The 14,965-nt window shown below is 42.9% G+C and overlaps 1 protein-coding gene and 1 pseudogene across 2 annotated transcripts in view; both read right to left on the bottom strand.

The window, feature by feature from the left end:
* The window catches only part of RNF103 (ring finger protein 103), a 94,973-nt gene extending 93,122 nt beyond the window's left edge, over nt 1–1,851 (bottom strand). The window contains exon 1 of one of the 2 annotated variants that reach the window (XM_012774332.3): nt 612–1,251. In XM_012774332.3, the coding sequence (XP_012629786.1) occupies nt 612–837 (226 nt within the window). In that variant the 5' untranslated portion in view covers nt 838–1,251. Of the gene's footprint in view, nt 1–611 lie in introns of both variants that reach the window. The other variant, XM_012774329.2, reaches the window with a different exon arrangement.
* Nucleotides 1,852–6,814: 4,963 nt separating this feature from the next.
* On the bottom strand, nt 6,815–7,306 carry LOC105876621 (small ribosomal subunit protein eS25 pseudogene; annotated as a pseudogene).
* Between the last annotated feature and the right edge of the window lie 7,659 nt (nt 7,307–14,965).

Here is a 14,965-nt window from a genome sequence, read left to right on the forward strand (position 1 = left end):
CAAGGGTGCCTGCAATACAAAAGGCAAAAAAAAAAAAAAACCAAAAACAAAAACAAACATGTAAGATAAAAATTTTTTTTAAAAATCCTGACAGAAATATAAACTCACCTTATTTTCACCAAACTTTAAGTATGAAAAGCTAATGATGTACAGTGCACACTTTATATCCAAACTCATAATTTAAATTTAAACCTTAGGCCCAAATGCCTCTTTGATACTAAGTATTCCAAAGATGGTTTCTCCTTAGGATAGCTTGCTAGTACAACAGTGACAAATACTGCTACTGACAGACAACGTTTTGGAGTTTTTCTTTTCTTATATTCTTATGAACTTCATCTGACGATGCTTTTGAGTTTGTAAATGGTTGACATTCCAGAATTTTGAGAAAATCACTCAACTTAGTAAACAACGCTAAGGAGCTACATTTAAACTGTCATTTCAGCCTCCTTAAAACTGGGATCCACATATTTTACTGTGGAAAACGTGAACAAAGAAAACATGAGCAGCTCTCCTAGCAGTCGGCTTAACCCTTCCAGGGAACGCCTCATTCTGAGGGAACAGCCAGGTACGAAGAGTGCAGGTGGAGGGGACCCCGGGAGCCTGACACTCACCTGACTTTTCCACCAGCTCCCGGACATCCTTCTTCTCTGGCAGCCCTGAGTAGCCCAGCCCCCGGCACTCCAAAATGGTCTTCAGCTTCTTGAAGCTCAGCGCCACCGGATCCACCAGCTGGGTGGCAAAGATGCCAGTTTCATACCACACCACCGCCTCAAAAAACCTGGCCAGAACGAACAGGACCAGAAAATAGAGGAGCAGGAAAAAAAGCTTCAGCCACATCTTCCCCAGTGTCCCCTCTCTTTCCAGAGGGCTCGGAATGTGGGAAAGAGGAGGGCCGAGGGCAGGGCAGTGCGGCTTCACGGCGGCCTGGGCGAGGGCCCCGGGTTCGCGTTCGGGCCGGCCCGGCCGCCGTCACTGGCCAGCCATCCCCTGCCGGGAGACAGGTGATCGGGCGTCCGCGCGGGTGTGAGGAAGAGACGAGGGGGACACAGGCGCAGAGCCTCGCGCCGGGCCTTCCAGTCAAGAGGCAAGAAAAATAAAGGAGAAAAAGTCAAAAAATCCCATCCATTAAACACGGAAAGGGAGAGCCCGCAGAGTAGAACAAAACGAGGGACATTTCCCCCCGCGAGGGACACCGACCAAGGCAGCAGGGGGCGGCCCTCCGGAGCCGTAATCTCAAGGGGGAGGGGGAGAGACCAAAAAATATTTCACATCCACAAAGGAAGCGGGTCCGGGCGGCAGGCCGCGGCCGGAGAGGCGGCGGGTCAGGGAGGCGGTTGGGGCCGGACTCCCGCGGCAGCGGGTCAGGAGGGCGCGGCGCTCCGCCCGGCCAGGCCCGGGGCCCAGCGCGCCTGGCGCGGGGAGAGGCGGCCGCCGCAGCGCCCCGCCCGGAGCCCAGGCCCCAGGCCCTGCGGGCAGCCCAAGCCCCGCGAGAAGCGCGGCGGGTAAAGCGGCGGCGGTGGCTCCAGGTTCGCTCGAGCCGGCGGGCGGGCGGCGCCTCTCAGGCGGGCGGGCACCGCGGCCCGGCCCAGGAGGGGGCGTCGCGGTCTCTGCAGAGGGAAGTCAGGCGCGCGGGGCGACGGTCCCGGAGGGAAAAAAAGCAAAAATAGGCCCCAAGAGGGCTGCCCCTGGCGGCTACTGGGTCGCTTCCTGGCCACGCAGCGCCCGCCCCGCTCAGATGGGCGGCACTAGTCGCGGCCGCCGTCGCCGACACTCCGGGCACCTCCCGAGGCCACGGCCGTAGACCCCAGAGCAGTGGATGGGCTGCGGCCGCGGCGGGAGCCGAGACATAACAACTGACGTCGCGGCGGGGCGGGGGCGGGGCCGGGGCGGGGCCTCGAGGGTGGGCCCGCAGGGCCGGGGGTGGGGAAAAGGGCTGCCGCGGGGAGAGGGGCGGGCCAAGCGAGGGGGCGGGAAGGAAGGGCAGAGCGGCTGCCGGGCTTGGCTTCCCGACGGCTCCAAAAGTTGCCTCTGTGGTGTCTTCACTCTCACCCGTTGTGCCCTGCAGATATTTAGTAATCGATTGTGTCTGAGCATTGCTCTTTGGACTGTGTCACTTTGTGTATTTTTTGTAAAAATAGGGTAGTTAACTGTCCTCTTAAAATCGGTAAAAATGAAAGTGTACGTTTTATGCTGAGCCCTGGTGAATTGGGAAAATTTGGGCAAACTTGGTTTGAGGTGGTAGAAAGCAAAATCCAGAAAACAAATGCTTTTCCACCTGTACCCGAGAATATGGTTTTGTTGGAGGAGGTTTAGTCAAAAGAGGAATTGAACTAGGCCCAGTTGTCATGAGTTCCTAGGACAAAGGTTGTTGAGTGTTGGTACATCCAGGTGCAAAGTTCCAAAGTTCCGTATTATTTCGTGACCCACCCTGAATGTGGGTACCGCCAACAAGAGGAACTTGTATAAAATGAGTAATGTGGACAAGCATGTGATACCTAGTTCTGTATTTAGCCCCAGTGGAGCATACTTTTTTTTTCTTTTTTCTTTCTTTCTTTTTCTTTGGAGACAGGGTCTTGTTCTCTTTCCCACACGGGAGTGCAGTGACTCCATCACAGCTCATTGCAAGCTCCAACTCGCAGGTTCAAGTGATCCTCCTGCCTCAGCCTCCTCAGTAGCTGGGATTACAGGCAAGCCCCACCTCTCCTGGCTAATTTTTTATTTTTTGTAGATGTGGGGCCTCACTATGTTGCCCAGGCTGGTATCTAACTCCTGGCCTCAAGCGATCCTCCCTGTCGCTTCCCTAAGTGCTGGGATTACAGGCCACTGCTCCAGGCCAGAGCATATTCTTTATGTCAATATCTATGCCAGTCTTGAGGGAGGGAGAAGTTGGGTTTATAAACTGAACAAGGTTGGCTTCAACCAGCCCCTTTTGATAAGGAAGGGGGGAAAAAGAAAGAATTACAAGGGAAATGTTAGCCATTGTGTAAAACTGTCAACTATCTTAAACTATGGGTGAAAGTTTTAGGAAGAAAGGGAGTGTGATCCTCAATCTTGAAGCAAATGAAAAATGGAAAGCAAAAAGAATAGTCTGTGAGAATGTAGCCTCAGAATGGTACCCATTTGAAATAAAGTGAACAAAGGCGTTTCAGTGCTCAGCTAGTGGAGGAGGAATTAGAAGGAGATGGGCCCAATGGGCAGAGAGAAAGAATCAGAGGAGGCGGCGAAGGAATGTCCAGCCAGCTCTCAGACACTGCTCTGCTGTCTTAACTAGCTTCCATGTGGCTTTATTTCCATGGCTGGCAGATCAATGTGGGCGACTGTATTAACCAATTCATTCTAACAAGCTTGGTTCTGAAAGTTTAGAATCCTTCAGCATGTCACAGTGACCCTGTTACTGGACATTAATCATCCAAACCTTAACATATAAGGTGATGTCCTTTACCTGAAAGGCATGTATTTACTCACCAGTGAGAAGAGAAGGACCCAAGCTCAAATATTAGTAATATTAAAGAAGAGTGGGCAAGGAAAGTTGGGGTGTGATCTGAGGATGGATTCAGGTAGGCCAGAATTCCAACTAGAAAAAATATTAGAGTATGGGAGGGAGCAAAAGGAAGGGATTAAAGAACTCTTTTGACATTTCTTATTTGTTTTCAACTGCCTCCCATCCCAACTCCTTTGCCTTGTTCCCTTCTTGGTTTAGCCATTAGGAAAGATGAAAGCATTGATGAAAGAACACATAGGGTCATGTGAATATGGGAGTATAGACACTCACATCCTCTGTTGGTGGAGGTATAAAACCCTTTAGGAGGGTAATTTGCAGTGTGAATTAGAAGCTCCTCCTCCCCAAAATACATGGTCTTTGGCACAATAATCTCTCTTCAGAGAACTTATCCTGAGAAAATAATTGGACATGGACACAGATGTGTGCACAGAGTTTTGTTGTTATTGCAGAGTTAATAATGGAAAGAAAGAAAGGAAGAACTCAAATATCTAGCAACAGAGGATTGATCCAATACAATAATCTAAAAGTTGAACTATTAGCCACAAAAAAATGTGGACATATGGTTATGGACATGGAACCACGTCAAAAATATAGTATTTGGTGAAAAAAAGTAGGTTACTGAGAAGTTTGAATGATATGATCCTACTTTTGTATTTGCATTACAAAAAGACAGAGATACACTAAAATGTAAACTGTATTCTTCTCTAAGTTATGGGATTTAGAAGAATTAAATTGTTTTCTTTTGTGCTTTGTCTCTATTTTTTCCTAAAATAATCATGCATTACTTTTGTAATTTTTTTTTTTTAAGACAGAGTCTCGCTCTGTTGCCCAGACTAGAATGCTGTGGCATCAGCTTAGCTCACAGCAACCTCAAACTCCTGGGCTCATGCAATCCTCCTGCCTCAACCTCCCAAGTAGTTGGGACTATAGGCATGCACCACCATCCATGCCTGGCTAATTTTTTCTATATATTTTTAGTTGGCCAATTAATTTCTGTCTTTTTAGTGGAGATGGGGTCTCACTCTTGCTCAGGCTGGTTTTGAACTCCTGACCTTGAGCCATCCTCCCATCTCGGCCTCCCAGAGTGCTAGAATTTCAGGAGAGAGCCACCACGCCTACTTTTGTAATCTTAAAATGTGTTTAAAAAATTAAACATCCACTATGACTGCTTCCCTGGTCGGGAGGTTTAGCAGCAGCTATTCATCCTCTGGGACTGTGTCAGAGGTGTGGGCTATCCTCCCATAAGGTGATTTCAGTTTCCACTAAGCGCAACTGGGTAGACTAAATAGAATTTCTTTTCAAAGACCAAGGTGACAAAAGAATATTTGGATTATTTATTGTTTTTCATAATCTGTTTTTCTAACAGGCTATTAGTATGGGTTCTTGCTTTTACATCTCAGATTTTGTTCATTTGTGGGATGATTTAAATGCTTTTTCATTTGATATCATGGCAAAAGCATGGGAACCATAATAAGAGGGCCTGGTCCAGTGTGGACTAGTGTCACCTAGTAGGAAGTCACAAGACCTTCCTGTACCTCATTTTTATCATCTATAAAATGGGATAGAATGTTTACCCTATGCAGCTGTCATAAGGATTAAATGAAAAAGAGAATGTAAAAAGTGCTCTAAAACAGATGTATTGCTTATATTTAATTTAAAGTAATTACTTTCTGTAAAAAAGAAAATCAAAGTCTTTGGCTGTCTTTGATAAAATAGGCTTATTTTATTTAGGGTCCAAAGATTCCTTTCTTTTTATTTTACTTTTATCAAAGTATTATACATATATAATTTTAAAAAGTCAAGTAACATTTCAAAGCTTCATCCAAACTGGAACAATTTTGAGTGTAAAAAGGCCAATGGTAATAAAATTATGCCAGACTAAGAAGGAAAAACTGGGACTGTCCTAGGCAAACCCTATATATAAAAAACACGTTTGTCCCTACTAACTCTGATTCCCATTCCTCGGAGGCAACTGCCTTCAATTCTTCTAGCATATTTTTCATGTTTACCTCTATATTTCCAAAGAATAAATTTCTACTGCTTTCTTTTTTCTTTTGTAAGACAGGGTCTCGCTGTTGCCCAAGCTGGAGGGCAGTGGCCCAGTCTTATAGCTCACCACAGCCTAGAAATCCTGAACTCAAGCAGTCTTCCTGCCTTAGCCTCCAGAGTAGCTGGTACGACAGCCACCACACCTGGCTAAATTTTTTTTTGTAGTGAGGGGGTCTCTCTATGTTGCTTAGGCTTGTTTCAAATTCCTGGCCTCAAGCAATCCTCCTGCCGTGGCCTCCCCAAGTACTGATTTCAGGCATGGGTCACTATTACATTTTATACCTTATCTATCGATTTCTTACCATGGAAGATAAGAAATTATCTCTTTTATACCCTCCATTCACAAACCATTTCATTCCCCTCATTCCCATCATGATTATATTATATATTCTTTTTTATATTAATATGCCCATATAAATCTTTTTTTTTTTATTTCCAGAAGTCTCTATCCAGAAGAACCATATAAATCTTGTTCATGGCTGAACGACATCTTTTATATTTCCTTTCTAGCACAATTATTCATTTTCCCTGGAGTTAATAATTAACTCAAATTTTGGTTTGTTCTATTTTCTATGGCCCTGTCCACTTACCATCTCCAAATGCTCTGAACTCTAAAATTATTCAAAAAGCAAATCTATCAGCTCCATAATTTATTGGAAATAAACCTTCTGTCCTTTGTCCTATTGCTCTAGGCCAGCCTAGTTATTCCCCGGACCCACTCCACAGCTGTCATCCCAGGACTTCCTGTTTCTTCTCTTCTGTGTTGGAGTCTATGTTTTCTTGATCCCACGGTTGCACTTTGTTCTTTCACTTCTTTGTTTGCATGGAACGCATCCTATTCTACAATGGCTTAGTAAGAAAGTGGGTGTGGAGATAAGCTTTGGAAATCTTCCACGTCTAAAAATTCCTTTATTCTACCCACATTTGTTGTTTGGGTGTTTTGTTTTTGTTTTTGTTTTTCCCAAACTTAGAGAAGGCTTGCAAGAATATTACAAAAATTTCCTTACCAATGCACAAATTGTTAACCTTTTGCCATATTTGTTATATCACATCTTTTCTCTAGAGTATAAATGCATACTTTTTCTTTCTTGAACCCTTTAGGAGTAAGTTGTAGTTATGCTCATGTTTGAATGATAGTTTGGTCAAGTACAGAATTCTAAGTTTGAAATCATCCTTCTCTTCAGAATTTTGAAAGCATTGATCCATTATCTTTTGGCTTCTGTTGTTGCTGTTGGAAGTTCAGTGTTATTCTGATTCCTGTCCTTTTTTTTTTTTTTTTTCGATTTAATAAAGTTTTATTTTTCCAAATATACCGTTGGTTTGACCTGTTCACGCATCTTCACCAGCAGCCGGGGCATCTCCACCCTTAGTATTTCTGGTGTAAATTACTTGAGCTCTGTGCTTTGAAACCAGCTTGATAAGTTCTTTACTAAGGAGCTCGTGAAGGGCTGCCCTGGCCAGGGAACCTCAAATCTCCAGTCTCTCAGAGACCACAGCTGGGGTTATAAGCGTATAGTTGGGAACTTCCTTACAGAGTTTGTCATATGTAGCTTTGTCAAACAAGACTAAGTTGTTGAGCTTGTCCCGAACTTTGCCTTTGGACCACTTCTTCTTTTTGGCCTTGCCCCCAGATTTGTTCACTGGGTCTTTGTCTTTCTTGGCCGACTTTCCGGCATCTTTCTTCTTCTTGTCGTCCTTGGGTGGCATCGCGAAGCTTGGAGAAGCGCTGCAGCTACCGCAGCCTTGTTAAGATGTCGGACTAAAAGGTGATTCCTGTCCTTTAAAAGTGACTTGTTTGTTCTATGTATACACTCTTTGAGTTTTCCTTTCATCCCGGGTGTTCTGAACTTTTGCGATGTACCTCAATGCAAGTTTCCATCCCGTCATTGTGTTGAATGCCTTTCAATACAGCAACTCATGACCTTCAGTTCCAGGAAATTCTTTGATAATTTCCTCTGTCCATTTTCTCACTTTTCTGGAACTCCTGTTAGTGAGATGTTAGAACTCCTAAACTGATCTTTTTTTTTTTTTTTTTTTTGAGACAGAGTCTCACTTTGTTGTCCAGGCTAGAGTGAGTGCCGTGGCGTCAGCCTAGCTCACAGCAACCTCAAACTCCTGGGCTTGAGTGATCCTTCTGCCTCAGCCTCCCGAGTAGCTGGGACTACAGGCATGCGCCACCATGCCCAGCTAATTTTTTATATATATATCAGTTGGCCAATTAATTTCTTTCTATTTATAGTAGAGACGGGGTCTCGCTCTTGCTCAGGCTGGTTTTGAACTCCTGACCTTGAGCAATCCGCCCGCCTCGGCCTCCCAAGAGCTAGGATTACAGGCGTGAGCCACAGCGCCCGGCCTCCTAAACTGATCTTGTAATTTTATTTTGTTTTTTCTCCAGTTTTTCTCTTTGCCATTCATTCTACTTTCTGAGAGATGTCTTCAACTTTATCCTCTACCCATTCTGCTAAATTCTTGTCTATCGTTTTAATTTCCAAAACTTTCTTGTTACTGGGATGTGCTTTTTCTATAGCATCCTGTTCTTTTTGTTTTATGTGTGCACTATATTCTCATATTCCTCTGAAGATATTAATTCTAGTAGCTTTTCCCCTAAGATTGCTTTTGCCATTTGCATTGCCTCTTTGATCTGGGTTTATTTTCTATTTGTTTATTTTGGACTTTGCCTTTTACATTAGAGATTCCTTTTAATTGCTTGGTAATTCCCAGCTCTCTCTTTGCTCATAAGTTCTTAAGTCTGGTACTAAAAAGTTCATTGGAAGTTCTCTGAGAGTGCGCAGGGCTCACTGTCGGGTTAAAGGGGCAGAGCCCTGTCATTTCATTGAGAGGACCTATCAGTCCTTTCTCCAACCTGTTTGCTTTCTTGAAGGAGGAATCCTGCCTAGAAAGTTCATGTATGGCCAGCATTGGGGGACTGAATGGAAGGACCTGGGGAGCCTTAGCCTTCAGGCTTGTGCTTAATACCACTGTTTTCAGTAGGGTGTCTCATCTCCCTGTCTTAGCTATGAGCTGTGCCTGGTGTTTCCAAGTCCAGAGCCAATCTGTTGACTTCACAGGATATACCTCTCATCTTCCCCTCAGGCCCCAGCCGTACCTTATGAGACTTGGAGCAAATCCTCCAGTTTTTGGCCTCCCCCTTCACCTTGGGCTTCCAGAGTATTGTGCTTCCAATTTCTGAACTTTTCCTGGGTTCTGTGGCATCAGCAGGTTAGTATGACAGAGGTAGTGCCATGGGTCCACCAAGTCATTGCCTCTTCCTAGGAGTCTCAGCCTGTGACCTTTCTTGCAGTTAGGTTGGATAAATGACTGAACTGTGGTCAGTGGGAGGCGAGGGGAAGTGATGTTCACCCCATTGGGCCCTGGCTCTGATAAACATTCTCTAGCCCTTTCCACACTGGGTGGCCAGGAAGGGGGTGGGTCCAGAGAACATCCTGAGACTGTTGCACTATAGCAGGCCCTATCAGCTAGGGAGTGAAAAAGTTGGGCTCTGGGGCCCCTGGAATTTGTTCTCATCTTCGGCTGTAGTTTTTTTAAAAAAACTATAGAGCTCTCTGCATCCAAGACATAATCAATTCCAGAGTGCCAGTGGGGCAAGGATGTGACTCAAAGGATCTAAGAATGGTAGGCAGGGAGCATGGGAAAAAGAATCCCAGAATTCACTAACTTGCTTTCCGTGTGGGCAAGGACAGTGGCAGATAAAGGCAAAGGAAAAAACCCTGTTTTCTGTACTTTGCTCTCTCATCCCATTATCAAAACTTGTTTGGGTTTAAAAATGGTAGAAATGGCAAAAAAAAAAAAAAGGCTAGTAATTTGAGTTCTACTTAGATGGGTTAGGTGTTTATCAACTTATGTCTGGCTGATATGAACAGCTAAGCACAGATTCAAGCAGATAAAGGAACTATTTTAAGTCTGTCTCCAGCATGTAAACATATTTGATATTTTCCATTTGGGGACCTGAATGTTAATTATATTAGTAACTACTAATAAAAAGGATAATATGGGTAGCTCTTAATGTAGAAAAGCTCCCCCTTTTGCAACTCCCCTGAGAGCTCTTTGCCAGTTTCCCCACTGTTATAAGGTAATACCAGGAGGTACATACCACTACCACCTGAAACCTACAGTCCCCTCCCCATTCTGCCTTCTCAGCCCATAGCTCCTCTTCCCTTTTTTTGATCCTCTCCTCCCACACTTCCCACACCTACACAAGCCAACTTCCAGGGGAGTCCTCTAAATAGTTAAACAAAGTTAATTGAAAATTTATATAATCAATTTCTGTATTACCAAACTAATTTACATTTTGAGAGTTTACTATTGGGCAGTATATAATTATGTAATTTATAGTAGATTTGAATATGGCATTTATGATCAATAAAAAAAAGTTAAGGTTAAGCTCTTAGCTTGCAGCTACCTACTACATTGTTTTTTGTTTTTTTAAATATAAAATATATTTTATACTAAAATTTTTATTAAATTTTAATATACTTTTTTTCTTTTTATCATAAGGGATTTAAGATAGCTGATTAGTTACTATGTTGTTGTTGTGAGAAAATCCAACTTGCCCCAGAATGTCTTCTCCAGGCACTTCCCCTGCTGTGATTGTGAGAACTGTCTGTCCTGTCCATCCTGTGTGGAGATGACCCTGTTGACTGACTATCACCACAGCATTGCTCCCAAGTTGCTTTTTCCAGTGCATTGAGGCCATTATCTGCAGGAATAAGTAATGCTTCAATACTTTATTTGGAGACCTATTTGTCATTCAAGCTGGTATCGTCAAAAAAAGGACTGTGTTTTCACCTGAGAAAGTGGCTTTCAATAAAGCTGAAAGGAATGCACCCTGGGGCAGCTCTCTTTGTACATTGCCATCAGTATAATAAACAGCCCTTCTCTGGCCAGCTAGCCAGCCTTTTGTGTGGTTTCCTTGAAGATGAGGTTGCCAAAAGGAGGAACATACAGCATCAAACCCAGAAAATTAACAGAATTGTAGTTATGGAGGCAATGGTTAGTCACACAGTTTAGGAATCTAAAATTCCTAATTTTTTGTTTTCTTTCCCAGTTCTTCCAGTTTCCTCTTCCCATTTACAGTCAAGAAATTATATCTGTGGTTGGCAGCTTCCTCTGCAGAAAATAGTCACCAGTGCTGCTTCTTCCAACACCAGGAACAGCAAGCAGTAGGACTTCCCAAATAAACATTTAGAAGGCAAAAGTAAATAGGATGTAAAAAGCAAATAAGAAGTCACCTTTCCTCCATGAGTAAACTGGTCCCTCCTCTGATCACCTGAAGCTACAGTGACACATGATCTTATGCAGGGACAGCAGGACTGGCTACATAATTTTCCAGCCCACTACAAAATGAAAATGCAGGCCCTTGTTCAAAAAGCTGGACAAAAAGTGACATTAAAAGTATTAAAATATAAAGCTCTTCATTTCTTTGATGGTTTCTCTCTTGACCTGTTTTGGTGGTTATTTTTAATTTGTTATTTAACATAGCTGTCCCCTGAACATGGGATACTCATAGGGTAAGTGCAGGTGCTCACAGGTGCAGGGGCCCCCTTCCCTCCAGCCACAGGCCAATACTTGGTGCTGGGCCAACATGCAGCAGACGGTTGGTCCAGAAGGGATTGCAACCTCAGCGCCAGGACAAGCTCAGTATCTGGATTGAGGGTGGGCCAGAGTCCTGCCTGCAGTGAGTTGTCCTAAAACAGTTGATGATGCTGCCAAGCCCTGCTCTGAAGCACCCTAGGGTGCAAGTGCCCAGCCTCAAGTCTCCCTGGGCTTGAGCCCAGGTCTCCACTGGGGGCAGAGAGCAACAGCAGAACATGGACCCTCCCCCTAACCATGGACACAATCCAGTTGCCACCTCTGGTTGTGGGTGTGGAGAAGTGGCCACAGTGGGGAGAGCAGATGCAGAGAGGGGGAGGGTGGGCAGGGCCACAAACACCTGGCAATGGAGAACAGGCTGCCAAAGACCCATTCCAGGGAGGTGAAGAGCTGGCAGCAGGCAGAACCACATGTGAGCTGATGGCACATGCTCCAATGTCCATCGGACTTCACTTGCAAAACACAAATTCAAAAATAGAATTATTAAGAATTTCAAGACAGCAACCACAGAGTGCTAAACTCCAAGTGCACAGGGCCCTTCTGAACTTGGGGCCCTGTGCAATTGCACTGTTTCCACACCCATGAAGCTGATCCTCTGGAACAGAATTATTGAAATAAGTGAAGGTCCAGGAAATTCTTTGTGTGTATTTTTTGATCTCATTTGTGGCATTTCTCATATGCTGCGTTGTACATAGTCTTACATCCATAATCTGTACCTACTCTCTTTTCCCGGATACCATCTCCATGGCCTACCTCCTGTGCTTTCATGTCATAATAGCCCCTCTCTAAGCCTGACCTGTAAAATGGAAATACTAACAAGGCTCTCATAAGAATGTTGTGAGGACTAAATGAAGTAAAGCTTAGAAAGTACTAAGCCCTGTACAAGGCACGTGTTTCACACACACACACACACACACACACACACACCCTTATACACTAATATGTACATATCCCCGTTACAATACATAGGGCCAGTACCAAAGTACATAGAAGATATTTAATAAGTCTGTTTTTTAGACTAAAGAATACAGTTAGTATGAACATGTTTTTCCATATCAATCTGGCTAATGGATATTTTAGGTCAAATGTAATGCAAACGTAAGTCTAAGTCTAAGAGAAACTAGAAAAGCCTTTTTCAAAAATTCAAACTTGTTATGGTAGAATAATTCAGAAAGCAAACTCAGTTTAAGCACATAGTACAAATGAAGAAAGTCCTGAAAAATGTGATAAATACAATTTCAGAATGAAAATGAGGTCTTTTAAGGAAACATAAAAAAGTTGACATTGGTTAGCATGGAGAAGAGTAGAATAAAGAGAGATCTTTAAGAGAGCAATATTGCTCTCAATTAAAAGGGTATGATTAAAATGTATATTTTATTTAAAAAGTAATATATGTTTATTTTAGAAAATTTAGAAAATGCATATAAGCAAAAAGAAGAAAATGTAAAATATGCACTATTCCACCACTCTCACATATATAACACACAAGTTTGTATCAACTGATTATCCTGCTAAAATATAAGTTTGATAACCTCAATTATTCTGGGCATTCTCATTTAAAAAATATTTGCCAATTTTGTAGTTGAAATGGTATCTCATTGCTATTTTGATTTGAACTACTTCTTAGAATAATAAATTACTTCTTTCCTCATGTGTTTTAGTTCATATATGTTCTTCTTTTGTGAATTGCCCATGTTCTCTTAAGACCAGTCTTTCTTTAGGATGTTTGTTTTTATTTTTAAAAATTAAAAATATTTAAAAGTACATATAAAAGTACATAAAATAATACAGCAGAAACAGCATTTCTATGTGTGTTTCAGAAAGAAGGCCAGCTGGAGGTGAGGTAGGGATTATACTAACACAATCTGCCATGTTGCTAGAAAAAGAAGTAAAATGTTTGTCTTTTTTCCATACTGAGTGCAAGAGTTTTTTTGTACATTAATACATTCACCCTTTCATATGCTAGAGAGCTTTTGTTTCAAAATTTCTGACCAAGTCATCAAGGTAATTGCTAAGAATAGAAAAAAAGGAAATTTGTTTGAAAAAAAAAATTGGTCTGGGCTTGGTGGCTCATGCTTGTAATCCCAACACTTTGGGAGGCCAAGGTAGGAGGAGCCCTTGAGGCCAGGAGTTCGGGACTAGTCTGGGTGGCATAGAAAGATTATGTCTCTACAAAAAATATAAAAATTTCTTAAAAAGTTAGCTGGGCATGGTGGTGGTCACCTGTAGTTTTGGCTACTTGGGAGGCTGAGATGGGAGGATTGCTTAAGCCCAGGAGTTTGAGGTTGCAGTGAGTTGTGATCTTGCCACTGCACTCCAGCCAGGGTGATTGAGCGAAATCCTGTCTCTAAAAAAAAAAAAAAAAAAAATTTAAAAAGCCAGCATGGTGGCTTGTGACTGTAATTCCAACTACCCAGGAGACTAAGGCAGGAAGGAGTTCAAGGCCAAGCCTGGGCAAAATAGTGAGACCCTCTCTCTAAAAAATAATAATTTGTTGTTGTTGTGGGGCATGAAAAATTTCTTGACTATGAAGACAATCGATTCAGGAAAAGAAATTTATCATTGTGGAGTCAGTCTCTGATCCACTCTCTCTAGTATTATTGACATTAAATTTCATGGGCCAGAAGACAGTAACACTCACTGCAACCTCAAACTCCTGGGCTTAAGCAATCCTCCCATCTCAGCCTCCCAAGTAGCCAAAACTACAGGTGACCACCACCATGCCCAGCTAACTTTTTAAGAAATTTTTATATTTTTTGTAGAGACATAATCTTTCTATGCCACCCAGACTAGTCCCGAACTCCTGGCCTCAAGGGCTCCTCCTACCTTGGCCTCCCAAAGTGTTGGGATTACAAGCATGAGCCACCAAGCCCAGACTGAATGGTTGCTCGTACTTTCTCCTAGTTTATTTCTTTCTACACTTATTTTATTAGATTCTAAGAAGTACTCATTTCTAAAATTAATAGGGAAAGATTTGGGTTACTTAGCTAATCTTATTTAACATTTATTCCTCCCCTCACAATTAAAACAGCTGAATCTTTGCAGGACTTTTGAGTAAGGGCTGCTAATTTGACCGTTGCTTGGTGGTTCTGCACATGAATGGGAATTCTATTATATAACAAATGAGACAAGTTTTCTATTTATTAAAAAACAGCTTGTTTACTGCTGAATGTGGTAGTCATTAGTACTATATACAAATATCCAACTCTCTTCTTCCAGACGTGTGGTAAACATGCACTTTCCTGTACCTGGGAGTAAGGTGAGGACATGTGACTTTTACTGGCCAATGAAACATGAGAAGTGACTTTTCCTTTTCCTTTTCCTTTTCCTTTTCCTTTTCCTTTTCCTTTTCCTTTTCCTTTTCCTTTTCCTTTCCTTTCCTTTCCTTTCCTTTCCTTTCCTTTCCTTTCCTTTCCTTTCCTTTCCTTTCCTTTCTTTTCTTTTCTTTTCTTTTCTTTTCTTTTCTTTTCTTTTCGAGACAGAGTCTCACTGTGTTGCCTGGGCTAGAGTGCGGTGGCATCAGCTTAGCTCACAACAACCTCAAACTCCTGAGCTCAAGCGATCCTACTGCCTCAGCCTCCCAAGTAGCTGGGACAACAGGCATGCGCCACCATACCCAGATAATTTTTTCTCTATATATTTTTAGTTGGCCAATTCATTTCCTTCTAATTTTTTAGTAGAGACAGGGTCTCACTCAAGCTGGTTTCGAACTCATGACCTTGAGCGATTCATCTGCCTCGGCCTCCCAGAGTGCTAGGATTACAGGCGTGAGCCACCGTGCCCAGCCAAGAAGTGACATTTTCA

Source organism: Microcebus murinus, chromosome 3, assembly GCF_040939455.1.
Source record: "Microcebus murinus isolate Inina chromosome 3, M.murinus_Inina_mat1.0, whole genome shotgun sequence".
NCBI lineage: Eukaryota > Metazoa > Chordata > Mammalia > Primates > Cheirogaleidae > Microcebus > Microcebus murinus.